Genomic DNA, 27,578 nt, shown 5'->3' on the forward strand with positions numbered 1-27,578 from the left:
TCACTATAAGTTCTAGGTTTCAGACTCCGGATGGAGTTGGGTGGGGCTGGGGTGTAGTTCAGCGGGAAAGCACTTGCTAGCGTCCTCAAGGACTTGGCTTTGGTCCTCGGCTTTGCAAACAGAGCCTGACACCAAAGGGACTTTGCAGAGAAGACACGGTGTATTTACTATAGATTTTAGGCATAGATCTGAGATAGGGCAATGGATGAATACCATAGGCAGTTGGACCAGCTATAAGTCCAGGACATGGTCTACATGACATCTCTTCATAAAACAGTGTTTGCTTTTTTATTTTCCTCAAAGTCTATACACCCTGACGTCACATTTTATTTTAAAAACATCAGATAGGAATAGTATTACAAGGATGTTTGTTGGGTGAAGCACTCCACAGTGGTCCAAGCTCCACAGGGTCAACTGTAGCTCCCTCATTCACTGTCTAAAGCAGTACCTGCCTTCTAAGATCAAGCTGAGGGAAAAAGAAATGGCTAGCTTCACAGTATGACAAAGATTTATAATACTTATGCTTGAAAAAGAAAGCCTTAGTGTTTGGTTACATAAAAGAATTGATCACTGTAAAGCCCCCCCTTCAGCCTTTTATTAGCCAATTTAGTTAATTGTCTGAAGATTGATATCCCCAAATATAAATTTATATAAGGGTGTATTAGAAACACAAATATCCCTTGAAACAGAATTAAGTCAGTAGTTGCATATAACAAAAGAAAATGCAGAAGAATTTATTACATCTTACATTTCTTACCTTTTCTGTATTTATTTTAAATGTTTATTATTTATTCGTTTAGTGTATTTGTGTGTTTGTGTGTGTGTGTTTATCACACATGAGTGTGTGTGCCAAGGCACATTTGTGAGAGTCAGAGAACAGTTTGCGGAGTCAGTTTTTCCTTCCATCCCGCAGGTCCTGGGGGTTGAACTCAGTTTGTTCGGTTTGGAGGTGCATGTCTTTCACCCACAGCCATTTTGTCAGACAGGGTCTCATGTAGTCCAGGTTGGTCTTGTGGTTGCTATGTGGTTAAAGATGTCATAGAATTCCTGACTCCTCATCACTTAAGTTCTGGGATCCTAGGTATGCACTTCCTCACACAGCTAAGTATCACATTTCTCTTTGTTAGATTTCCAATGGAAGCCAACTGACCAGTGGACTTTTATAATCCCAAGTATAAGACTGCCTGTGGATCAAAAGTAAGAAGACTCAATTTCACAGTTTCAAGAAACTGCTTTAGAATACCCATCCAGTTGCCATAAAAAGCAGTGCCTTCTAGTTCATCCAAAGGTGGGGATTCTCAAATGGAAAAAGTAGGCTAAGAGCTGGGGATAGCCTTCCTAATTTCATTTAGGTCAAAAATGACAGGCAGCTCTCTGGTTAATGAGCTATGTGATGGTATGTGTATGCTTGGCCCAGGGAGTGGCTCTACTAGGAGGTATGGCCTTGTTGGAGTAGGTGTGTTACTGGGCATATGACCTTCACCCTAGCTCCTTCCACTAGCAGCCTTCAGATGAAGACGTAGAACTCTCAGCTTCTCTTGCACCATGCCTGCCTGGATGCTGCCATGTCCCCACCTTGACTGGACTGAACCTCTGAGCTTATAAGCTAGCTCCAATTAAATGTTGCCTTTTGTTTGTTTGTTTTGTTTTGTTTTGTTTTGTTTTTGTTTTTTGTTTTCTGTTTCTCGAGACAGGGTTTCTCTGTGTAGCCCTGGCTGTCCTGGAACTCACTTTGTAGACCAGGCTGGCCTCGAACTCAGAAATGCACCTGCCTCTGCCTCCCAAGTGCTGGGATTAAAGGCGTGAGCCATTATGCCCGGCTTTAAATGTTGTCTTTTATAAGACTTGAATTGGTTATGGTGTCTGTTCACAATAGTAAAAATCCTAACTAAAACAAACTATAAGGGGACAAGGAAGGGGGTGGAAAGCATGGGCTACAGAATAATTTATCTAATATATGTTCTCAGTCAAACTTCTTATAATAGGGTACAGCAATTCATTGAGAATACACAGGCAAAGGAGAAAATTCACCTATTATCCAGGGCTGTTGATAGGATGGAGTTTGAATAATAACAACAAAGTGTTTGCATTACAGGAGCTGACTGCTCTATGCAGGGGAAGGACACAGTTTCACATGAAAATATAAAATAATATTTAAAATATTTAAATTTAAAATTTATGAAACTTTTAAATAATTCAAAGTATTGGAATTAATTTAATTATAATGGAATTTAAATTTTAATTTAATGGAATTAAAAATAATTTTAAAATAATAGAATAGAATTTGGAGAGAGAAACCCTTACAAAAGTCATGCATTTAGGTGAGAAATATAAATTTTAAAAGAATAGCATTCCTGAGACAGATGGACACTGGGTCTGATTCTACCAAGAAATTCTCCCTGACTTGTTGTTTTTGCTTTTGTTTTTAATTTTCTCCCTCTGGAACTTAGTTCCATAAATTTCTATAAGCAAATAGGAATCTCAGAATGAACGAATCCAAGTCACTTGAGAAGAGCTACAGTGGGATATGAGCCTCTCTACCCATCCCAGGTTCAATGAGATGCTTCTGACAAGCCAGTAACCATGCGTTAATAAAACACCTTTTTCAAAGAGTAAGATCAATCAACAGAATGTGATCCAACCAATCCGACTAAGAATGGCGTCAGAGTCTCAGATCAAGCAGCGCAGATTCCAAGGGAACAGTGCCCCGAGCAACACAGAAGCAGGAGCTTCCACACATCTTTTATTTCTCTTGCTGAGCCTGCGAGACTCAAAGACATCAATTTTCACGTTATGTTCCACAGGACCTTGGCAGCATTTCTTACACACTCCTTAAAGTCAGCACAAATGGGGGGGGGCAGGTTGGGCTGGGGGAGGTATTTGCACTGTGTCTTGTTTCCGTCATTTTCAGGCTCACAAAGTATAGTATTTGCAGGGAGTGGTTACAATTTCATGTTCCCCTTCCTTTCCCATGGCCTGCTAGCTCTGTGACTTCATATATGAGTAGCCAGTGACAGTGTAGTGAAAGTCACCAGGACAAACATAGGAGAGTGTGTGCCAGCGACTGGTGAGGATGATATATACATTTTATGTGTCTTGGGAAAACTGCAGGATGCATAGAAACTGTGGGTTCCACACGTTTGCTTTCAACCAGTTGGTCTGTCTGAGGCCATGCTGACTCCAAAGTGAGCAGATATGGCCCATATGGTGGGTCACTGTTGAATTTTGAAAACCAACATTTGAGAATAAATAAGGCACTAAGTTATTGTTAGTGATGGAGAAATCTAAAATGTATCTCAAACTGTGTTTGGTCTCCATCCCTTTGAAGAACAGACCCAGAATATCCCTGGAGAAAAAAATGTAGGACCGAAGTCACCTTCTTCATATTTTCCATCGGGGTATATCTCCAAATTACAAGTAGTCTTGGAGTGCTTTTTGTTTTCTGTTCTTGAGAAATAGATCCTAAGCTATTTAGAAGGGGAAGAATGGAAGTTAGTTATTTATCTTGCAGAGACTTAAAGTCTAAAAGATAAATGCCCCCTTTGTAGGACAGCATCCTGCTGAAAGAGAGCAGTCTCCTGAATTAGACGTTCTCTCAGGGGGCAGATGACACTGGGCACTCTGCACAGGGATCATTTCCCTGGGTGCTGCAGAAGGAGAGTGTTGCATGGTGGGGTGATGTGCTTAGCTGTGATGGCACAGACAAGGGTTACCAGGTCAGGCAGGGCTCCTGGTGTGTGGCAGATGCCTGTGATACATGCACAGGGCTGCCATGATGGTACGTTTGGGAATAAGTGACCTGCTGGTCATTTCATAAGTGACAATGATCTCTTTTCCTATTGCACAATACCCAAGGCAGCAACAGGGAGAGGGCCCATGCCCCCAAACCTTTGTTTGTCTCATGAGACTATTGACAAGGAATCTGGGTGACAATGGAGGGAGCCCAAAGGGAGACAACCTTTGAAGTTTCCCTTTGAATCAACCAAGGTTCCCTTTGTCTGTCCAAGAGTGAACAAGCTAGTATGTCTCCACCTTGAACCATTGCCTCCTTCCTTCCTTGGAAAATTATTCCCAAAGCTATTTTCAGACAGCTGCCAGGATGACACCCAATTCAAGGATGGAGTATATGGTAAATACTTAAGAGTCTTGTAGGCTGACCATTATTAATGAAAAGTATCACTGAGAGTCTTTAAATCAGCCCATAAAACTCGATACCCTTTAATCATAGCTTTCTCATCGGATGCTGTGTCCCTGTCCCTCTCTTAATCTCTGTCTTTCTCTCTTTTTCTTTCCATTAATTTTTGTTTGTTTTTCTGAAACAGGGTCTCTCTCTATGTAGCCTTGGCTGTCCTAGAACTTTCTATGTAGCCTCTAACCTACAAAGATCTTCCTGCCTCTGCCCCACCCCCACCCCCCAGTGAGCTGATATTAATGGCATGCATCGCCATGCCTGGATACTGTCCCAGCTCTCTTGACTGGTTTTAAACACCCAGTGAGGTGACAGGTGTCTTTGGCAGGAAAAGAACATGGGTGATCAGTAGGACTGTGAACAGCCTTCTGTGTCAGTGAACCTTTGAGTAGGGAACTCTTTTTGGCATCATTAAAACCAAGTCTCTCAAGATCAAATGAGATTGCTCATCCTTGTTCTAAAAACACAGGCACACACTGGTGCTAATGGACCATTTGCAGCGCAGCATCTAGTTATGTGTTATTATTTATGTCACCGTGACCAGGCTGCATGTTCCATTCAAATACCTACCATTCAGATGGTCACTCTGACCAACCTTCTCCACCCCTGGCCCCCATTCATATCACCTGTGTTTGCAAACAGAAAGTGCTTTATTTTGCCCTCTGGATTCTTCGGGAGAGTGCCTGGTATTGGTGCTACCAGGATACCACAGAGATTATTTCAAGAAAAAGATTATGCAATGTTAATGCTTAGCATTTATATAGGTTCTTTTGATTTCAAAAACAACTTATAAATATCGCCTACCATGACAGCATCCTTGCGAGGTAGGTGAGGATTATTGTCTACATTAACAATAGAAAACCGGGGCCAAAGAGGGAAGGGCTCTGTTCTGAGCACAGAGTCAGGAGCCACACTGGGCATAGGCATCTTGACCACTTCCTCTGGCCCTGAAGAGGTCACACCCCTCTCATGTACCAACAGTCTTTTTTAATACAGGATTATATATTATATAGATATAAAACAACACACAATGACATTATAGAACAGTAATCCAATATTTCTGTTTCTTAGTAAAATATGTTAAGCACAGTATTTAAATTGCATTTGTCTGAAAAGCATTTGGTATATTAAATAGCAGAAGGTATATTAAATAGCTCTATTATAAACATTTGCTGGCATACTCTTAACAGCATAATAATTCTAAATAAATTAAAATCCACCGACGCATAGACCTTTCCTTTATAATACTGTTAACCAAACAGAAATGTGAAACTGCTTTATTCTTCAAATGCAGACTTAATGGCTTGCTGGGTATTAGCAGGGGCACTTCATTTCTTTTTTTTTTCTTTCTTTTTTTTTTTTTTGGAGCTTGAGGAAAGGATATGTGTGTGTGTGTGTGTGTGTGTGTGTGTGTGTGTGTGTGTGTGTTTAAAAAATGTAATTGAAAGGAGAAAGTGAAAGACTGATTTCCATTCTGTATACATTCTGGGGAATTCATATCATTTCCCCAAGACATTCTCACTTTTTGAACTAATGCTGAGATGAATCCAAGGATGATGTAAAACAAGAACATGTTTGTCAGAAGACAGACTGATACCCTCAAAACCCTGGTATCAGAAGACAAGGAACAAGGGGACAGAAATGAGTGTTTTTCAGAAGTCTTGAAGGCTGGCATGAAATGGAGGTGCCTGTGCTCAGCTGCCTGGATAGGTCTTAGAGAGGATATGTCAGGGCAGATGCTTGGTTCTGTCTGCATCTTCTCCCCCCTTCCTCTAATTCCAGAATTCAGCAATATTAAAGGAAAGGGCTCACCTCATGTTATTCTTCTTAAAACCAGTGCTGATGGGTCAGCAGAAAAGATTCTAAAACCAGTAAGAATCAGGAGACAAGAACCAAGTCGTAAAATGTGTTTGCAGTCATTAAAAACTAACTCCTAGGCCAGAACAACATTCTCTGTCAGAGCTCATAGATACAAAAGTCTTAAATTTAATATACAGTGCTAAGATGTTGTTAGCTAGATATTACATGTCATTCAGAGAACATTTTAAATAAGTGTGCTTTTTATTTCTCCTTAATAAAAGAAAAGATGTAGTAAATTGTTGTCTTTCCTCTAGTCCTTCCTGCATTTGGTCTGAAGCCTTGTGTGTCTGTTAGTGAGCTATACGCTCAGCGGCTCCCTCCCGGTGGCATTGGCCATGGCAGGTTGCTTGGAGGGAGACTTGAGTTTGGACAGGCTTGAACAGTTCGGTTGTTTGGTGGGCTGTATGGATTTGGCATAAGGCGAATACCAGTCCCTCTCAAACACGTCCTTCAGTTGCTTAATGATGCTCCTGTTGTCTCTCACATCTGCCTGGTTGATGACAAGGCCCGTGCCAGCGTTCTGGGTAAAGTCATTCCCTACCCAGTCAAAATTTCCTACAAATAAAGAAATGATGATGAGAAGGTACGGTCCACTGGGAAAAGTCCCACTATAATGAAATACAGAACAGATTATATATACATATATATATATATGTATATATATATATATATATACAAACAAACAAACACCCAAAATAATAAGAGAGGCAGAATCCTGATGACAGCTCCCGAGGAAAAAAATTGCTAGAAGCTCCACATATGGCAGATTAATATTTGCATATTATTTTGGCATTTTCTTCAGCTTCGCTCAAGTCGAAACTCAAAACAAGAAATCTGCTGTTCTTTTCCTGTAAATGTTATTTCTTATTGATGTTCACAAGACACACTAAATACAGCAACATTTAAAATATATAGGAATACACTTAAAAATCCTGTGAACAATTACTACCTTCTCAAAGAGACAACATCGAATCCATATGCATAAACATTATTATGCAGAGATGCTTCACCACTGAGACAAAGCAGAAGGCAGAGATATGACTACAGCATTCCCTAAGGAGACTGGAAGGTATCTCCCCAGGGTAGGACTGGAGGCTTGGCCAGGATTGATGGCTGATTTGGTTTTTCTCAGAGCTTTCTTCACAAAGTGCCAGAAACTAGTTGTTTTAAATGGAAGAAATGTTCTCTTATGCCTTTGGAGACAAAAATCAAGGTTGTTTCCTTCTGAGAACTACAAGAAATATGATGGCTACTTTTTGTTGCCAACTTGACACCTCTAGGAAGAACAACCACCATCAGATTAGCCTCTCGCCATGTCTATGGGGTATTCCCTTGACTGCTAATTGATGTCGGAGGGTCCAGCCCATTGTGGGCATCACCATCCTTGTGTAAGTTGGCCTGGACTGAATAAGAAAGGTAGCTGGCCATGAGTTCTGAGATCAAGAGAGTAAGCAGTGTTGTGCCTGTGGTGACTGCTTCAAGCTCCTGCCTTCTCTTGATGGATCATAATCTGCAAGCTGAAACAAGCCCTTTCCTCCCCAAACTACGTTTGCTCATGGTGTTCATCATGGGAGTGGGGAAGCAAACTAGGATGGAAAGGACGCATTGCAACTTCGTCTCCTTCTGGGTGGCCCCTTTCTCCCTGTCTCTCCATACCGTCTTTCCTCTATGGGTGCCCTTATCCAGCCTCCTTCCTTGTTTCCTTTCTTTTGAAGCCGGATGTTACTATATAGCCTCGCCCTCACAGCAATCCTTCCCCCTGGGCCTTCTGAGAGCTGGAATTACAGGTAGGGGGCACTATGGGTACACAGTTCCTCTGTGCTTTTGTTGTTGTTGTTTAAAGAACATGTGCCACATTAGATTAATGCCCACCTTAATGACCTCTCTTGAGAGTGATTTTCTTTCATCACCTTCTCTCATACTAGGGACCAGGACTTCCACAGATGAATTTTGAGGTTGGAATCATCTCAGAAGAAGCTGATAATGACAATGCTATTAGTGCTGAATCCATCTCTAAGGCTAGGGCGATTTGAAGAAAAATGGCCCTCATGTATTTGCATGCTTAGTCCCCAGTTGGATAGCTGTCAGGGAAGGTTTAGGAGCTGTGTTCTTGGTGGAGGTGGGGTGTCACTACATGTCGTGGTTTGAATATGTATGGCCCAGGGAGTGGCACTTATTAGGAGGTGTGGCGTTGTTGGGGAAAGTGTGTCACTGTGGCGTTGGGCTTTGAGACCCTCCTTCTAGCTGCCTGGAAGCCAGTCTTCTGTTTGCTTTCAGAACAAGATGCAGAACTCTCAGCTCCTCCAGCACCATGCTCCATGCCTTGATAATGTACTGAACCTCTGCACCTGTAAGCTGGCCCCAATTAAATGTTCTTTATAAGAGTTGCATTGGCCATGGTGTTTTTTCACAGCAATGGAAACCCTAATGAAGACACTAGGGGTGGGCTTTGAGGTTTCAAAAGGCCACAACAGGCTACAGTGTCTTTCTCTGTCTGCTTGTCTGCTGCCATAGGGTCAGGTTGTAAAGTTCTCAGCTACTTCTCCAGCACCATGCCTGCCTGCATACTACCATACTTTCCACCAAGATGATAATAGAGTAAGCCTGTGACACTGTAAGCAAGCTCCCAACTTAAATACTTTCCATTGTAAGATTTGCCTTGGTCATGGTTCCTCTTCATAACCATAGAACACCAGTACAACAAAGGTACAGGAAATGGCTCACCTCCCATGTATTTCTCTTTGGTGTCAAAACCAAGGTCTGTCCTTGGAGGGGGACAGTGCTAATTATTTATTGGATCTTCATTCTCCTGTGCTGTTCACTGAGTTACCCAATGTCTACCGGGTCCGATATTAAGAGTGTAGATATAAAACTGAAAATGAAGGTTCCTGCCTTCACGGAGTTCCAGAAAGAGTCACTACAACAGAGATGGTAAGAAAGAGCACACTGGGATTTCATACCCAAGCACCAGAGAGAAGGATTTCCATCCCTGGCTCAATATGTCAAGAAGAAGCTGTGCCCTGAGTAAATGAGAGACACCCTCAAGCTTAACTAGGACAAGAGAGATCCAGATTCCAGGAAAGGAGAGCGACACCTTGTGGTCTGAGATCAGGTTGGAAGTCTGGAATATTTGGGGTTGTAGTCAAGCTGCAAGGGAGTCTGAGGGGAGACCAGCCTTGAGTTACTAACTGTCTACTTTGGGCAAAGCATAATACTTGTGTTTATGTCCAATATTTTGTATGATGGGAGGGATTTGCCATGAGAAAGGAAATGTTCACAGAGATCCCTACAGCTTCCCCATGTTTTATGGCTAACCAATGGTGCTTCACAGAGAACTATTGGAGCTGAAGTTCAAAGCCAAATTTAAGTCCAGAGGCTGCATTTCACCTTTGACCCTAAAGGCATCCTCTGCCCACTTCACCCTGAACAATGACTTCAGCTCAGGGTCTGGGGCATTGAAGCAGCCATACTGAGATTTCTGCTCTATGCACTGGCGGATGAAATTTTCTGGAGGAAACACATATAGGTAAATACTAAAGGGGCATCCCTGGGAAGAGAAAGGAGGATGGAGGCGGGTGAGGAGTTTGGGGCCTTAGCCTGTAAATCTAGCCTTTGCCCTGCCATACAGAGAATGAGCCAAAAGCATGGTGTTTGTGGATTGCAAATGCCTTAGTTGGCTTCTTTCATGACAGCTCTGGGAAGCATCATGCTGACACAAATTTTGGCGGACCTTCAAGGTGACATATGCCTCCATAATTTTTTTTGAAGCTGGGCTACATTTTTTTTAAATCTTTTACCTTTTTAGACTATTTTAGTTCCCCAGAATGCACACTAAGGTTATAAAGGTTGAAATATCCAGAATGTAGTGTCTCCCTCTCCCTCTCCCTCCCCCCTCCCCCCCTCTCGTGTGTGTGTGTGTGTGTGTGTGTGTGTGTGTGTGTGTGTGTGTGAGTGTGTGTGTGTGTGTCTTAGGGTGCCAGAGAGCTCAGCTTCTTGGTAGGCAGCCTTAGGCATCTTTGAGCACCTTCAGTTAACCTCCCCACCCCTCCTTAGCTGTCTAGTTGCTCAGACACCTTCCAAACAAAATTTCCAAGCTTAACTCAGATACACTGGTGGAGACTATAAAATGAGAAAGATCATGCTGTCTGAAGTGTCTTCGGGACATCTCATACAAACTTAATGGAGTTATACTCCCATGTCCTGAGATTTTTTTCTTGGTTCCACACTATCAATGAGTTAATTTCCTTTTGACATGCTTTGAATGTTTTTGTATTGGAACTCTGCTTCTTTCTAGAGATCAGTGTTTTACTAAAACTGTTGCCTATAAAATGAAGTTATTTAATAATGTCTTATCCTATGTTTACTAAGACTCCAGAGTCATTGTTTGGAGCCATTCATATATTATCTCATTTAATCACCACACCATCAAAGGGTGGGTGCTATTATCCCCCTTTCACAGATAGGGAGACTGAGGCTTACAAGAGATTATATGGATTGCTACTGTCTCCCAGTTTGTGTCAGTGCTATAATTCAAATACAGATTTCTCTGATTCCCCAAACACTTAATTAATTTGTCCAAGAAATGTTTGTATATCAGGTGAGTCATTTCAAGACCAATAAACATTAGTTTACAATCTACTGCCAGCCCATGTGGTCTTGGTTGAGTTCTGTTTTCTTCTTTGATTAAAGAGTCACTGAATGTGCACATGACACCTTACTTTTAATGAATGCTACAATAAAATATCTTGATTTGGGGGTCTTAAGCCATTAAGTACACCTGGATTCATCCCAAAGTTTTAGATAAATTATCTAGAAGCTTCTATTTTTTCATAAGCAATTTTGGTGGTTCTTTGCTTGCCTTCAAATTTTTATGGTTGTTATTACTTATTTATTTAATATTTTAAATAAATATTAAATGTTTTGCCTGCATGTATATATATGTGTGTGCAATTTATGTGCCTGGTGTCCTCAAAGGTCAGAAAAGGGCAATGGATACCCTAGAACTGGAATTACTGGATATTGTGAGTCCCTTCATGGGTTCTAGGAATTTAACCCAGATCTTCTCTGCAAGAACATTGAGTGCTCTAAACTGCTAAGCCATCTCTCTGTTCTTTGCCACTTGCTTAAAAAAGAAAAAGAAAAGAAAAGAAAAAGAAGAGGAAAAAAGAAAAAGAAAAAGAAAAAAAGAAAAAGAAAAAAAGAAAGAGAAAAAGAAAAAGAAAAAGAAAAAGAAAGAGAAAGAGAAAGAGAAAGAGAAAAAGAAAAAGAAAAAGAAAAAGAAAAAGAAAAAGAAAAAGAAAAAGAAAAAGGAGCTTGCTCTGGTGTGATGATGCATGCCTTGGGAAGTAAAGACAGGTGCATCTCTGTGAGTTTGAGGTCAACCTGACCTACAGAACAAGTTCCAGGACAGAGAGGACAACACAAAGAAACCCTGCCTCAAAAACAAAACAAAACAAAACAAAAGCTCAGGAGTAGTGTTGCATGTCTCTAATCCCAGGACTTGGAAACTAAAGACAGGTTTATCTTTGTGAGTTTAAGGGAGGCCAGCCCGTTCTACAAAGCAAGTCCAGGACAGCCAGGACTTGTTACTCAGAGAAACCCTGTCTTTAAAAAAAAATCAAAATCAAAACCTAACCAAGCAACCAAACAAAAGCTAGTTTCATTCTATTTTCCATAAACTGAGAAAAGCCAGGAAATTCAAGCAATCCCATTTTGAATCACCTTTGAATGTGCTTATAATGTAAAACAATCACAATTACATATTTAATTTTTTTTTTTGAGACAGAGTCTTTCTATATTACCTTGGCTGTTTTGGAACTCACTATGTAGATCATACTTGCTTTGAACTCACAGAGATCCATCTGCCTCCTCCACCTCAATGCTGAGTTTAAAAAGTGTGTACCACATGCCTGGCAAACAATCTTCTTTTAAAAAAATTTATTTTATCTTTAATTGTGTATATCTGTGTCTGTGTATGGGTATGTGCATGTGAGTGTAGTACCCATGGAGGCCAGAAGAGGATGTCATATCCACTGGAGTTGGAGATAAAGGAGGTTGTGAAACTCTCAACAGAAAGTGCTGAGATTTCTTTGTTCAGTTCTGAGCCCCATTTTTTAATGGGGTTATTTGATTTTCTGAAGTCCACCTTCTTGAGTTCTTTATATATGCTGGATATTAGTCCCCTATCTGATTTAGGATAGGTAAAGATCCTTTCCCAATCTGTTGGTGGTCTTTTTGTCTTTTTTTTTTTTTTTTAAAGTAATCTTTTTTTTTAAGATTTATTTATTTATTATATGTAAGTACATTGTAGCTGTCTTCAGACACTCCAGAAGAGGGAGTCAGATCTCGTTACGGATGGTTGTGAGCCACCATGTGGTTGCTGGGATTTGAACTCTGGACCTTCGGAAGAGCAGTCGGGTGCTCTAACCCACTGAGCCATCTCACCAGCCCCGGTCTTTTTGTCTTATTGACGGTGTCTTTTGCCTTGCAGAAACTTTGGAGTTTCATTAGGTCCCATTTGTCTATTCTTGATCTTACAGAACAAGCCATTGCTGTTCTGTTCAGGAATTTTTCCCCTGTGCCCATATCTTCAAGGCTTTTCCCCACTTTCTCCTCTATAAGTTTCAGTGTCTCTGGTTTTATGTGAAGTTCCTTGATCCACTTAGATTTGACCTTAGTACAAGGAGATAAGTATGGATCGATTTGAATTCTTCTACATGATAACAACCAGTTGTGCCAGCACCATTTGTTGAAAATGCTATCTTTCTTCCACTGGATGGGACAAGCAAACTTTATATGCCCCAGTACAGGGGAACGCGTCTGTGGGACTGAAAAGCTCTTGGCTCCAGTCTCCTGCTTCTTACCTGCACAACCTCCTCAGTGGCTACAGCCAAGGTGTCAGCTCCCCCTACTGTGACCCCCGAGGGGCTTCTCAACCCCCACACCTACCGATGTAAGCTGCCCCGTCTGTCACCATGTACTTGTTGCGGTTTAATTTGGGAAAGGTCTGATTCTTTTGTTCTTTCGTTGCACAAGCATTCTCTCTTTCCAGATCAAAAAATTTCTGTAAGACAAGAGAAAAGTAAGAACGCAAAGCAGGTCAATTGAGAATGTTTTCGGTCTTGTTCACAAGCACAAAGGAGTCTATTATCCAAATATCAACAATAGACCTCATATTGAGTTACTAAAATGACACTCTCGTTACATCCTATAGAGGAAGCTATTTTTACTCTTCATCCATATAGGGCAACAACAAAGAAAATTAGCATGTTCAACTAGCTCTATAATTAACTCTGTGAAGCTAACAAATGAACACAAAATTCATTTTCTGAGCAGGGTGAGGGATAGAAAGCTGTTTAATTCTCACAGTCGTATTCAGCAGGGCGCACTGGCATTGGCAGCAGCCCCCAGGCACTGTGTGCCAGGCATGACAACGAACTGAGTGAATATTCTTATCCACTACATACATTATGTCAACGACTAGCTGATTCACCTGAGAATCTGCAAAGGTTAAAAGAGATTTTGCCACAAGAACAAATAGTTGGAACACCTAAGCCTACAGGACTTTTTTTTGAATGGGCAACTAAAAAATAAATAAATAAAAAATGCACAAATTACAAACTATGTAATTCTAATGTCAGTGTGACTCCAGATGACAAAGATGATGATGAGGTTGATGATGAAGATGACGATAATTAGCAGTCTAATTCACCCAAGGCCCAACTGGAGGAATATGGGAAATGATCTATAGAGAGGAAAGGCCTTAGCAATTCGGTCAGTGTTGGATTAAGTGTCCACTGTGAATGAGCCCGTGGGACTGTGAAGGCTGAGCTGGGAGGAGGAGATACACATTGGAGACAAGGATCTCAGGTCTCCACTGCAGTGGAAAACTTGGATTCTAGAATGCCTTTCAGCCCTAGCCTCTGCAGGCTGGGAGGAAGAAGCGGCAGAGGGCATCCGTGGGAGATGGATCTTCATGGATGATTTTGTGTAATTTCCAAGATTGGCCCGCCCCTATTTGGTTCAGAGAGACAATGAGAGTTGGTTTATGCTGAGGGAAGGGTAACCTGTGATCACTAATGTTCCAAATTTTACCCAATACTCTACTCTGAACTTTATCTGGGAGACTGACGAGGTAGTAGAAACCAGATGAGGAGAGCCTCTGACATTATTAGAGGCCTTAAAGCAAAAAGAATTGGGTACCAATTGGGTAATTTATTAACTAAACTAATTCAAGTCAGCCATGATAAATATTATTTTGGATTAAATTTTTAAAAAATTATATGTATGTATGTTGAAGTGTGGGTATATGCATATATTAAGTACAGTGTCCACAGAGGCCAGAGGTGTCTAATTCTCCTGAGATGGAGGTATAGATGGTTGTAAGTCACCTGAATTGCCTTGTGTGGATGTTGGGAACTGAACTCTGGTTCTTTGCAAGAGCAGTACATGCTATTATTTGCTGAGCCATTTCTGTAGCCCTAAACTGTGACAATCTTCCAAGCAGCAGTCTTTCTGTTTTCCTCAACGATACTGAGCCACATCTGCATAGGTGATGTAAGCATCTACTTTCCAGAGACAGAGCATCCCGCTCGCTCCCAGGTCATCTATCTGTCTTGTCAGGGCTCCGTGCCTCCTGAAGACATACTGTCTCCAAAGTTCTATACCCTACTTTTCTTTTAAGTGCTCACCAGCCATCTGTGTCCTAGATGACAGGGCCATAAGTTGCCTTTACACCCAGGCTTGTCTTGACATTTAAAAATACATGGCCTCTGTTTCATAAAATGGCCAGCAGTGAGCTATTAATGTATGGTTTCAAGATTCAAGATTCATGACCATCTGTGTCCAAATGGTGAAGCTGATGGAATTTTGCAGGGGCTACTATCATGGATTTTTCTTTTCCTTGTAGGATTTCAAATGCAACGGCCTTAGATTCAAGCACGCTGTGGTTCAGAAAGCAGCATGGTGGGGAAGACCCCTGAAGGGCGATCAAGAGTAACCGTGGGAGTGAATGTACGGGGCTGTATGCACAAGCTCCTGGAAATCTCATAAACTTGACAGCAGATCATCTGATTTCCCTAAATGACCTCCAGGATGTGTGATGCACACTGGGGATACCAGGTCATAGAAGACAATTAAGAAAACTCTGGGCAATGCTTGATCCACAGGAGGAAATCCATATCTGGTACTGTAAACCCAGACAAAGGCCCATGTCTTGGGAGGCACATACCCTATTAGGAAAGCTATTGCCTTTGTTTTGATTAATGAGCATAATGTGTCTGTCAAGTTGCCTTCTAAATAGCTATGTTTGTGCACTCAGATTAGTGTAGCAATCAGCTTTGGTCTGCTGAGCCTTTTTTTCTGCAGTGGTCAGTAGTTAATACAGAGACACATAACTGACCAAAGTGTTGAGGAGAAATGACTATTAAGTGCCCAGTAGATAGATAGATTCTATACTTCAAGGCACCAGGACCATCAGAAAGTATGTAAGAATGTAAGAGCTGGGAGAAGGAGCAGGGAGAGGTGGAAAAAATCCTAACTTTTTTTTGGCAATGACATGACTGTTAAATCCTTGAAATTGAAAAAGAAAAAGTTGTGATAATGTGCACAAAAATTTCCATAAAACTGGGTCTGTCAACACTCTGTTTTGGAAGTGAGGTGTGGGTAGGGGTGTGGGGGAATGGGACCGCATGGTTCCACCCTTCCCTGATGATTTATAAGCAGTTTGTGGCTGATGGAGGATGGGAGAGACATTTCCTTTAGGGGCATATGCTCCTGTAAGCAAGTTGCCACCCATGTTTCTGCAGACATCCACAGTGAGTCTCACTGGGGAGAAAAGACCTGGACCTTGCTGTAGGCTCTCTCTTCTCTCCTCACTGATGACAGAGCCTCTCCTATCACTGCCTTTCCCAGTCCCTTTCTTTTACTGCCTTCATTTGTGAATCTACCAGTTTAGCACATATTTTGAACACTACTAGCTTCATGCCAGGCATTAGGTAGATAGTGACTAGACACCTGGTTTCTGCTCATCTGACTTCCCTGGAGTCCTGAATGCCACTTTAGTTTTCTGGAGGATGCTGTCCCCAAGCTGAATTGACTCCAGCATTCTCTTCTCTATGAAGAGGTATCAGACACAGCTGAGCTGGTATTTCAGGCCTTGCTTGGCTCCCTGTTATTAACCTCTGCTTCCATCCCCAGTATTTGGCTTCACATTCCAGTTAGCTTCCATACTATGGCCATGTCGTACATGCTTTTAAATCTGACCTACAAGACAGATAATTCGTGGTAATCACCGACTTGTTTTCATATTTCCAACGCTTACAATGATTTATGAACTCATTGACATGGGGGGAGTGTCTGCTTCAGTTTTAAAAATTAAACAGTTAAGTTTAAGTAGAGTTGTACAGAGGCAGGAATGGAAACTCTAGGGTTCTCTGTGGGAAGAAGGGAAACATATAGCTGGTGCCGAGACTGTCTTACCAGGATAACCCTCAAGTCTAGTCCTTTGTCTGGGTGGGCACAGCTCATAAGCCTCCCTTGCCCTTTGGTATCAGCCTGTGAATGATGTCTGTAAATGGAGCAAAGCTGAGAAGATGCAAACCACCTCTAGGCCTAAACCCAAGTCTTCCACTACTCTCCTCTGTCTCTGGGATATGGAGGGTCAGAGACTTGCTGGAAGCTGACTCAAGAAGGATGCTTCAAAGACTCTGTCATCACGTGTGGACAAATGCCTCCGGAAGCGCAGGCCTGCCAGAGAGTGTGGTCTCAACACACAGCTGTTGAGTGCATAGGAGACTTGGTTTGAAAACTAAGGCCTAAACGATTAATAGTCACCAGTCAGATGAAGGTGGAAGAGGGTGTTGTAGGAGAAGAAAGAACACACAAAGGTCCTGAGGGGAGGAGGCAAGAAAACTCAGAGAAGAACCTGAGAGTTAAGGTCGCACATTTCATGTGTTCTATGGTTTGAATGTGAAACGTCTCCCATGGGCTCATGTGTTTGAACACTTAGTCTTTAGTGGGTGGCATTATTTTTGGGGGATGGGGAAGCTTTAAGAGGCGGGCCTATCTGAGGTAGGTTTGTGGGCAGGAGTGGAATTTATGGGTTACATCTTATCCCTAGAAACAGTCCCATATCTGTACTTCATGACAGAGCAGGATGGAACAAGTTAAATTATCAATTCATGCTAGACCATGGCACGAGTCCTAGTCACCACGGAACTGTGGACTCAGATCAATTGTTCCTCCTTTAAATTGTTTCTTGTCAGGTAGCGACAAAACGTCACAGAAACAAGGAACCAGCAGTTCCCCACCTTGCTTTCCTGCAGGCATCCCGAGGTGGATTAGCTTGCGACACAAGAGATTGGAGCAAGGCCAGGAGTCTGGACGAGTGTGACAGCGGGCAGGGGTCAGTGTGTATTGATGGGTGATTCAACTCTTTGTCCGTGTTACAAATAAGGTCAGTAGGGAAATGAAGCAGTTCAGATGAAGTGTGTACTGCAAGGGGCTGAGGAGGCTGAGGAGGTGGCTAGGATGGTAAACTGCTTGTGTTGCATGCATGAAAATCTGAGTTTGAATTCCTAGCATCCACATAGAGTTTGGCAAGCAGCTGTCAATAACATTAGTCCTGGGGGTAGATGGAGCCATGAAGTCCCGAGAGCTTGCTTGGTGACTAGCTACTCAAGCCAAATCAGCAAGCTTCAGGTTCAGGGAGAGACCCTGCCTTAAAACAGTAAGGTGGAGAGTTACTGAGGAAGAGACATGATATTGACTTCTGGCCTCTACATGGCCCCCTCCTGTGTGTATGTGTGTGTGTGTGCATGTGCATACATGCATGTGCGTGTGTGGATGTATGTGCGTGAGTGCATCAACAGCTTGCATGCAAAGGGAATAAGCCTTTTTTATTGAATCACACGGTCATTATAACACTTACAACTTTCAAACTGCAGTTGGCTATTTCAGTGCAAATAGCTTTAAGAGACGAGATGAAGTTGAACGTGAGGGGATCAGTCTCCTTCCAGAAGCTTATGAGCAGCCGGACTTTAACGCTTCGTAAAACTAATGCTTCTCTTATCTTCCCATCTAAATCTGGCCAGTAAGTCCTGCAGAAGAACAAATGGAGAAAACTATCCGTGAAAGAAATTTTACAAGGCAATGGAATATTTTGTTATTGCCTTGCGCATTATTTCATTCTGCATCGTGGCAACCGTTTTGTGGGATAGATTGATGATACAGGCCTTTGAAGTTAGACACTAAGAGAGGAAGCTTTTCTGGGACCTCTTACTGCCTTATAGAAGGTCTCGGGTCCACAGGATGAAGCTATATAGATCTAGTATTCACCACTCTGGGTTGTCTTCACTAGACCTTCAGCGCTATTCAGGCCTCATTGTGGTGTAAGCATTTACTTTTGAGCGGAATTCTAGCTAAGAGCCTTGCATACCTTGTACTGCATGTCATGCCATCCCCATGTCGGATAATACCATCCGGTCTCCAATGGACTTCTGTTTAGTTACCTAAGCTGTCCCATGTTGCAGACTGTCCTTAGCACCATCTTCCCAACCCAGCCTTCCACAGCTCCCTTCCTCTGGGTGGGACGCTGGCATCCTCCATCAGTTTCCTCTGTCACCTAAGCCTTTTCCCACTCTAACTCTTACAGAAGGCATGGCTTCTCAGCTCTTGCTGTGTGTTTCTATTACCATTTGGCTCCTTGGCTTAAGGTGTGCGTATACCCTTCTGCTCTCTCTATTTCCCATCAAGTCACTTCAGAAGTGTCATGTTAAGACAAATCAGGGCATTTGATGGGCCTCAAATCAGGCTGTCTTCTCTCACCTCTTTGTAGGGATTCAAATATTGCCTTGATTCCAGGCATAGTCACTGTTTGGACTCAGGCCATGTTATTGTGCACCATGGCCTGTCAGTGTTCTAACCACAGCATCTCCAGGGGGCTGCTGTTTGTATCTGACCCTCCTGCCCTGGAAGTTCCCTCTCTTCTCACATGCACTTTGTCCTTTAGTCCTGCAGGGTGCAGATTTATGATCTCCAGGCCCCAGCTCCTTGTCTCTCTTGTTGGACAACTCCATTCCAGTTATGCCCACCTGTAGGGCACTTGTCCCTCCACCTTCCTCTTGATCCCTGTATGACTTAAATCTTGGGTGGTGCTAGCATTCTTTCTGTCGGTTTCCAGGGACTACTGGGAACAGGCACCTCAGCCTTGTGTTCTACAATGGTTCCTGTGCCTCGACTCTTATTCCTGTGACCACCCACATGACTGTCTAAAAGCAAGCATGGTCCTGTTACTCCTTTTATTAGAACACCAGAGCCTCTCCCAAATCTTGAGACTCTCTAGCAAGCTGCCCCCTCTACTCCCATCTCTGCCTTCTCTCCAGTGTGGTTTTCCAGGGCCTTACTTTTTACTTTTTAGGCTTTGCAATCCAACACTGAACCTGGCAGCCCTTTTTCTTCATCTTAATGCTTGCTTATACTGTCCCTTTCATCTGGAAAAATCCCTCTAAATTTGTCATGGCATTGTGGGTGCTTTTCAGGGTCCTGTTCTCTGGACACACCTTCAGTCCCATACACATATCTGTGTTCTAATAATCTCCCTTGTGCCCCTCTGCCCCCTTCAGGTGGCATTTCAGGGATCACATATGTTCATGCTTTAATCATAAATGCACACATGTCAACAGACATTTGTTAAATTCATATGAAGGAAAGTAGTTAGCATAGTAGTTTCCCCGTATTCAGAGCACCTGCCTCGCCCCCTCACTTCCACTCAAGTGGAGGCTTGGAAAACTGCTCTTCAGTGTGCAGACTCAGCAAAAAAGGAATTGGCAATAACGACTAATACAATTTTAGCAATATAATATACTATGATAAAATCTATTTAAAACTCATAAATTCTTTTTTAAAGCACTGTTTTATTACTTCTTGAGACTTTCATACAATATATTTTGATTGCATTCATCCCCCTCCACAAATTGCTTTTTTTCTGCAACTTTCCATTTGATATTTTCAGACTCTGGTTAACTGCAGAAGGAGAGGGTTATTGAAGCTTAAAGGTAAATCAGATAACATTTTACTAGTCCTTCACACATTTACCTATCTCCTTCTGAAAGATGCATGTCACATGACTGAAGAGAAACCAGAGACAGCTCTAAGCTGGGACCTAGGCAGTGAATCACTTAAAGAAAGAGTGCTTGTCTGCTTATCAGGAACAGCTGAAATCAGCCTTTCTGCTTTTTTTATTTTTATCTATATTTTTATTTTATTTTATTATTCTACTTTCTTTTTTCCTTTGATTTAGGCTTATTGCATTATGATGATAAGATACCTAATTTTAATTCATCTGAATTTGTTAACATTTAAAAACATATTTTCAGTAAATAGACTTACATCACATTCTTCTTTCCCTTTTGTACCCCAACTCCTCCTGGAGAGCCCCCCTTCAAAACCTGAAATACCTTTTGTTTTTTATCATATTCTTTAAAATTTATAAAATATTATAACAATAAGAATGAGTAGTACAAAAGTTGTTTGATATAAAACAACAATCAATTGAACAGTCTTATGTAGATGTTTGTCTACAGCAATACTGAAAATACATATGTTTGCCTCAATATAAATTTTAAATAACTCCAAGTATACTAACTGTATGATATTTTAAAATAATATATCGCTATTAGTTTTTTTTTTTAGAAAAGAAAATGGATCATTTATTTTTTTCTAAAACTCAAAAGCAATGCCAAGTAGATAGGGTAAGAAATTAAATATAAACACAAGGTCCGCCCTAGCCCTGTTTAATCCAAGGCAGCATAACCAAATGGACTTGTAGAGAGACCACCCAGTCAACAGAGGATTTATCAACGGCGTCTCCGGTCTGGACTCCTGCTTCGTCTTCGGCCTCCTCTCCTCTTGCCCTTTGGTGGTCCACGAACAAAACACCAGTCAACACTGATTGGCTGTCCCATCAAATCTTGACCATTTAGTCCTTCCATGGCAGCCTGAGCCTCTTTGTATGTTTCATATTCAACTAGAGTATACCCCTTCAAGTATCCCGTGCGCCTGTCCAAATTAAGGTGGATATTTTTTATTTCCCCATATTCAGCGAATTTGTCATGGATGTCTTCTTCAGTGGCTTCTTCGTGGACTCCAGTGACAAAGAGAATCCAACCTTCAACAGAGCGCTGTGGCCCAGGTTCATCGCTGTCCTGCTTCACACTGTCGTAATCCTCCTGCATCCGTGCTCGGGACCCCTCTTTGGAGCCAAAGCCGCGGCCCTTCCGTTTCTTCGCTTTTTCTTTTAGTTTGTGGATGCTTTCGTCCCCATCCTCATCCATGGCGAAATCTTCGCCCCCCGCCTCATGAAGATCCAGCACGTCCGCCATCTTGCTTCTCTCGGCGCTTTCTGAGTCTCTACAAGCTAAGCACCTCGGGAAAGGGCTGCAGTCCTGCTAATTGGAGAATAGCTAGATGTATCCAGAAAATCGAAGAATCTAGTAGTTGCTTAGTTCCACAAGGCTGGATGTCTCAGCTGGTCTAGAATCCGGAAAAAGTAGGCTCTAATGCCGGTGAAGAAACGGATTTATGAGCAAGGCAAAAGTTTCCTTCATCCGTCTTTTTATATAGGCTTCAGCAAAAGGTGTGGCACAGGTTAAAGGTGTGTCTGCCCGCTTTAAGATTTAAGGAAAGTGCTGGGTGTGGTGGCACACGCCTTTAATCCCAGCACTTGGGAGGCAGAGGCAGCCTTTAATCCCAGCACTTGGGAGGCAGAGGCAGGCAGATTTCTGAGTTCGAGGCCAGCCTGGTCTACAGAGTGAGTTCCAGGACAGCCAGGACTACACAGAGAAAACCCTGTCTCCAAAAACAAAACCAAAACAAACAAACAAACAAACAAACAAAAGATTAAAGAAAAGCCTGTGTCTTCCTGCCTCAAGATGTGGCTCAGAGGTGTTCCTTCCTACCTAAAGTCTGGACTAGAAGTGGATCTACCCACTCCACCAAACAGAAAATCACAGGTGTGCCCCTCATTTCTGGATTTGTAGTTCATTCCAGAGAGAGTCAGCCTGACAACCGAGAAGAACCATCACAGGTGGTTTTGTTTTTGTTTTTGTTTTCAAGACAGGGTTTCTCTGTGCAGCCCTGGGTGTCCTGGAACTCACTCTAGGTTTTTTTTTTTTTTTTTTTAATGAACAGAGGTAAAGTCTTTTTGTTTGTTTGTTTTGTTTTTAGTGGAGCTTAAAATCTTGGCGCTTAATGTGGTACAAACACAAAATAAGAACAGTTTTTGGACATTGGAGTTCATTGTAATAAGGCTGTACTACAACATCCCTCTCATCACCAAAGGATTTTACCTCCATAGTAGCTAAGCTAAGAGTTGACAGTTCTGCTGTGCCAAGGAATGAATTGTAGGCACGATTTTTGGATACAGATTTCCTGCTACGGTCAAAGCTATTTGACTTGAGTGATTGCCATTATTCTCAGCCTGCAGGGAACAGGTTACATTCATTTAAGAAATGGTGTGTGTATTAAGATGGTCTAGCCATGAAGTTATTCATCAACTATTTCAATGAACAATGGTTCTGCTTGGAGGGTGGCACAGACATTAGGTGAAGGTAAGATTCTGGTTCATTGGCTGTGGTGAATTTGTAAAGCATTCATCTCAGAAAAAGAGTAACTTATAAAGTCCTCTTCTTCAAAATTGATATAATAATTATAATTATCAAGCAAAGCCTTCAGTTTCACTCTTTGCTGTTCTCTTACAAGCCACCTCCCAAATTAATTGTCTACATTTAATTTGGCTGTATAAATAATTTTGAAATATGTAAGCTGTTCTGAAAACCATAGTAGAATATAAAAACATCAAATAAACAATCCTACTAATACAGAGGCCGAGGAAGGAGAAGCATGATTTCAAGACCATTATGTGGCGTACAGCAAGAGCCTGTCTTGTACAAACAAGCAGAAAGTGTGGATGGATTGGAAAATATTGGACCTATTTCTCCCATTACCAAATTAGAGAGACCACGAGATGACAGCTGACAAATTTCTAATTTCTCATATTTTTGAATTTCAATTGATTATGATATGTTGGTGATATTAATTTTCCTATTAAGGAAAAGTGATTGTTACTTCCTGTTAATTGTCTTGTGAGAGGTGGAATTCTGTTTATGTGGGTTTGTTGAAAGATTACTTTCTTGCTTTTTCTAGAGTGTAGTTTCACTCCTTGTGTTGGTGTTTTCCATCTATTATCCTTTGTAGGGCTGGATTTGTGGAAAGATATTGTGTAAATTTGGTTTTGTCATGGAATATCTTTTTTTCTCTGTCTATGGTGATTGAGAGTTTTGCTGGGTATAGTAGCCTGGGTTGACATTTGTGTTCTCTTAGGGTCTGTATGACATCTGGCCAGGATCTTCTAGCTTTCATAGTCTATGCTAAGATCTGGTGTAATTCTGATAGGTCTGCCTTTATATGTTACCGGACCTTTTTCCCTTATTGCTTTTAAAATTCTTTCTTTGTTTGGTGCATTTGGTGTTTTGATTATTATGTGACAGGAGGAATTTATTTTCTGGTCGCATCTATTTGGAGTTCTGTATGCTTCTTGTATGCATATGGGCATCTCTTTCTTTAGGTTAGGGAAGTTTTCTTCTATAATTTAGTTGAAGATAGTTACTGACCCTATAAGTTGGTAATCTTCACTCTCTTCTATGGCTATTATCCTTAGGTTCGGACTTCTTATTGTGTCTTGGGTTTACTGGATGTTTTGGGTTAGGAGCCTTTTGTTTTTTTACGTTTTCTTTCACTGTTGTGTCATTGTTTTCTATGGTATCTTCTGCACCTGAGATTCTCTCTTCTATCTTTTGTATTCTGTTGGTAATGCTTTTACATCTGTGACTTCTGATCTCTTTCCTATGTTTTCTAACTCCAGGGGTGTCTCCCTTTATTGTTTCTAGTTCCATTTTTAGATCCTGGATGGTTCTGTTCCTTTCCTTTGCCTGTTTGATTGTGTTTTCCTGTAACTCTTTAAGGGATTTTTGTGTTTCTTCTTTAAGGGCTTGTATCTGTTTACCTGTGTTCTCCTGTATTTCTTTAAGGGAGTTGTTTATGTCCGTCTTAATGTCCTCTACCATCATCATGAGAAGTGATTTTAAATCCAAATCTTACTTTTCTGATGTGTTGGGGTAACCAGGACTTGCTATGGTGGGAGAATTGTGTTCTGATGATGCCACGTAACCTTGGTTTCTGTTGCTTATGTTCTTACCCTTGCCTCCCGCCATGTGGTTATCTCTAGTGCTACTTGACCTGGCTATGGCTGGCTGGAGCCTATTCTTCCTGTGATCCTGGATGTGTCAGAACTCCTCCAAGTCAAGCTGTCTCTGTGATCCTGGGATTCTGGGATCCTGAGATCCTGTGTATGCCCGAGCTCCTGGGAGTCAAGCTGCCTCTGGGATCCTGAGATCCTGGTGTGACCAAACTCCTGGGATCCTGGGATCCTCTGATTCTGGGCATGTTAGAGCACCTGGGAGTGGAGCTGTCTCTGGGTGTTGTGGGGCTGGCTCCAGAGTTTGTGCCCAAGGTCTGCTCAGGGCTCTGGCCCAGACTGACTGGAAGAAACTTGGGCCACTAGTCTGGTAGAGTTCTTGCATGCCTGAGTCCCACCAGTACCAGTTACTCCCGGTGTTGGGGACAGATGTTGTGTCCTCCTCACCTCCTCACCTCTGATCCTGGGCATGTTGGAGCCCCTGGGGGTGGAGCTGCCTGGGTGTTGTGGGGCTGGCTGCGGAGTTTGCATCCAAAGTCTGGCTTTTATTTTTATTTTTTAATATAATTTAAAAAAATAACATTTTAGTTAAGCATCCAAGGTAACAGGTTTCATTATGGCATCTTCATGCATATCTGCTGTTGTGACTTGCTTTTATTTCTTATTTTTGACCATCATTGTTGGTTTGTGATACTGGGGATAAACTCAGAACCTTGCAAATGTTAGGCAAGGGCTCTCTGTCTGGGCTTATGCTTTTTTTTTTTTTCCCCTTTGCAGGATTTATTACTTCACTATGAGACTCTCTGTTATCCTGAAAGGCAGAACTTCCAATATCCTTTCCAACAGACAATGTATATTTAGATCATTTCTGACTCAAGAGTTCATGACTTACCACCTTTCATTTAGGTATTTGGCACTGAAGAAACTAAATTTTAAGTCAAAGATATTAATTAGTTCTACAAACACACTGAATTTGCCTTTGAACCTTTCTTTTTTAGGGTCATATAAACACAAGGCCCGATTGATTTCTGAATAAAATGCATTCATATGATTGAGAAGAATGTAATTATAATCTGAGTCTAATCTCCGCGTTTCTCTTTTGTTTAGAAAGCTGAGTATAAGCTTGATATTTTATTTTGTTTCCATCCACATCTGTGTAGGTAGCCCCAGTAAGCTTATTTATTTGCTGAGCTGAGTTTAGTGGAAGCTTTCTTTGGTTTGTTGAGTCTTACTATATTTGAGGTGAATAAATATTTCTTTTTTTAAATTATTTTCTTAAGGTTACCACACAAAACAGTGAGTTGCATCATAGTATCTCCACACACACTACCAGAAGTATTTAAATAACAGCAGGAATGATAAATAATTAAGATAGGAGATTTCAGTTTGGCTCCGAAACATTTCAGTTTCTCTGGCCTTTTAACATTCTTTACATATTCCCCTAATTTTAGTCTCTTTGAGACAAGATTTCACCCTGTAGCCTAGCCTGGCTTTAAACTATCTTCAACTCATGAACCTCCTGTCTCAGGCTCCCAAGGTCTGTGGTTACAAGTGTGTATCACCACCCATCAACAACCTCCCACCCTATGGAAGACCTGGTTTGCCCATGGGAGGCCATGGGACAAAGTTTTAGTCTTGGCCATCATCATCCTAGAACTCCATAAACTAGCCTCCCCCATCCTCCTTGGTCACAGGACAACCAGGCACCATGTGTTAGTTATGTTTCCCGAGGGAAGCAGATATCTAAAATTTAGGCTAATGCCAAATAAACAAGAAACGAGAGGGGCATAAAAAGGAGGACAATGGGAAAGTGTGTGGGAAAATCCATGAACATTCAAAAGGCAGATAATATTTTAAAGTAGCTCTGTCTTAATAATGTGCTCTTACAGCTCAAAATGCTTTCCTGCTGTCATAAAGTGATGTTTTTTTCTGGCAGGCTTTTTGCACTCTTGCAACCATTTGCATAAAGATGGTACATATTATGCACATGTGGGATTGGCAAGATGAAAAAGTATTCAGGTAATATTTGGCACACCTAATCATTTAAGCTAACTAAATGGCTATTTTGAAATTATAATTTTCTGGATGATGATTTCGAAAACATGCATTTTGGAAAGCATTTCCTGGTTAAACTTAATTGTTGAATACACTGACAAGCACCCAAAGATCTGCCCTTACAGCAAGCAAGAGCGGGAATGCCTGGGCATGGTTCCGCGTTATGTGTGATTATTGTTCCTGGAGCTGTGTAGTATCTCCTGTCCCTGAATCATTTCCAAGTTACTGTGTGATCAAACAGGAACTGAGAAGTTACCCACCGTAAAGATAGCCTTCTCATTCAGAAGGGCCCGCTCTCTGAAAGCATGTGTTTTAAATCCCCTTCACCTTCGCATTGAGAGCACAGAAGGATACGATTTTCTATTAATTACCCAAACCTTCTTTCTGAGACTGTTCCTGTGATTGTGGGATAAACTAGTGATGCACTCCTGTAGCGTGAGACTCTGAGCATTTAAATTGGACACACCAGGGGAAGAAAGGCATGATGGGAAAACTGCAGATGCACACGAGGCGCACTGGAAGAGAGTGTGCTCTTCCTGATACAGCCTGACAGCATCTCAGAGCCCAGAGGCCGGAGGACCACACGGTACAGGTCGGAAAGTCCCTGACCTTTTGCTGCTCGTGCTGGAGATAGGCAGGTAGTCGGTGACCGCAATGTACACGTACTGTTTGGCATCGTCAATCACACTGTAGATGGCATCGATGTCAAAGCTTCTGTTTTTAGGGCAAAAGAGTTTAGGAGAGTTCTGTGAAGATACAAAACCCAAGATGTTAGAGGTGAGCAGTAGGTATTTCAACGTTAAAAACATTTGAAGTGTTTTTCATTTGTGTTGGTAGGTCTTGGTATATTGTTAACTACATGCTATTTCAACCCCCCATTTGGTTTCTTGATCAGATTACAACAAAGATACTTTGTGTTTTGTCAAACCTGAGGCGGGATTTGTTTCAAGTCCTTGAAATCTGTCTCAAGAGGGGATTTTTGCTTCCAGTGCAGGTCTTGCTCCTTTGAGAGTAACCTACTTCAATCTTATTTGATTCTAGGAACCTCTCCCTATTGTATGTGGCTGATGAATTTTCTAAAATATAATTTACAGACATATACACATATAGTAAGAAATTTATTCTAGAAGTCATTTCATCTGGGAAGTGATATTGGCTATAAAAACATTCCGGCACAAGTTTTAAAATCTTATTTTTTATCCCTGGATCTTTCATAGGGTT

At 41.7% G+C, this 27,578-nt stretch overlaps 1 protein-coding gene and 1 pseudogene across 15 annotated transcripts in view; both read right to left on the bottom strand.

Annotated features, from left to right (window-relative positions):
• Positions 1-4,820: 4,820 nt before the first annotated feature.
• Positions 4,821-27,578, bottom strand: part of Pld5 (phospholipase D family, member 5) — a 319,212-nt gene continuing 296,454 nt past the window's right edge. For 9 of the 15 annotated variants that reach the window (XM_006496897.4, XM_030254909.1, XM_006496900.4 and 6 more), the window contains 4 exons: positions 26,967-27,103; positions 17,979-18,147; positions 12,998-13,112; positions 4,821-6,604 (listed from right to left, as the gene is read on the bottom strand). In XM_006496897.4, the coding sequence (XP_006496960.1) occupies positions 6,348-6,604; positions 12,998-13,112; positions 17,979-18,147; positions 26,967-27,103 (678 nt within the window). In that variant the 3' untranslated portion in view covers positions 4,821-6,347. The remainder of the gene's footprint in view (positions 6,605-12,997; positions 13,113-17,978; positions 18,148-26,966; positions 27,104-27,578) is intronic. The other 6 variants (NM_176916.4, NM_001357846.1, NM_001357844.1 and 3 more) reach the window with 1 other exon arrangement.
• On the bottom strand, positions 20,738-21,463 carry Rbm8a2 (RNA binding motif protein 8A2; annotated as a pseudogene).

This window comes from Mus musculus, chromosome 1, assembly GCF_000001635.26.
Source record: "Mus musculus strain C57BL/6J chromosome 1, GRCm38.p6 C57BL/6J".
NCBI lineage: Eukaryota > Metazoa > Chordata > Mammalia > Rodentia > Muridae > Mus > Mus musculus.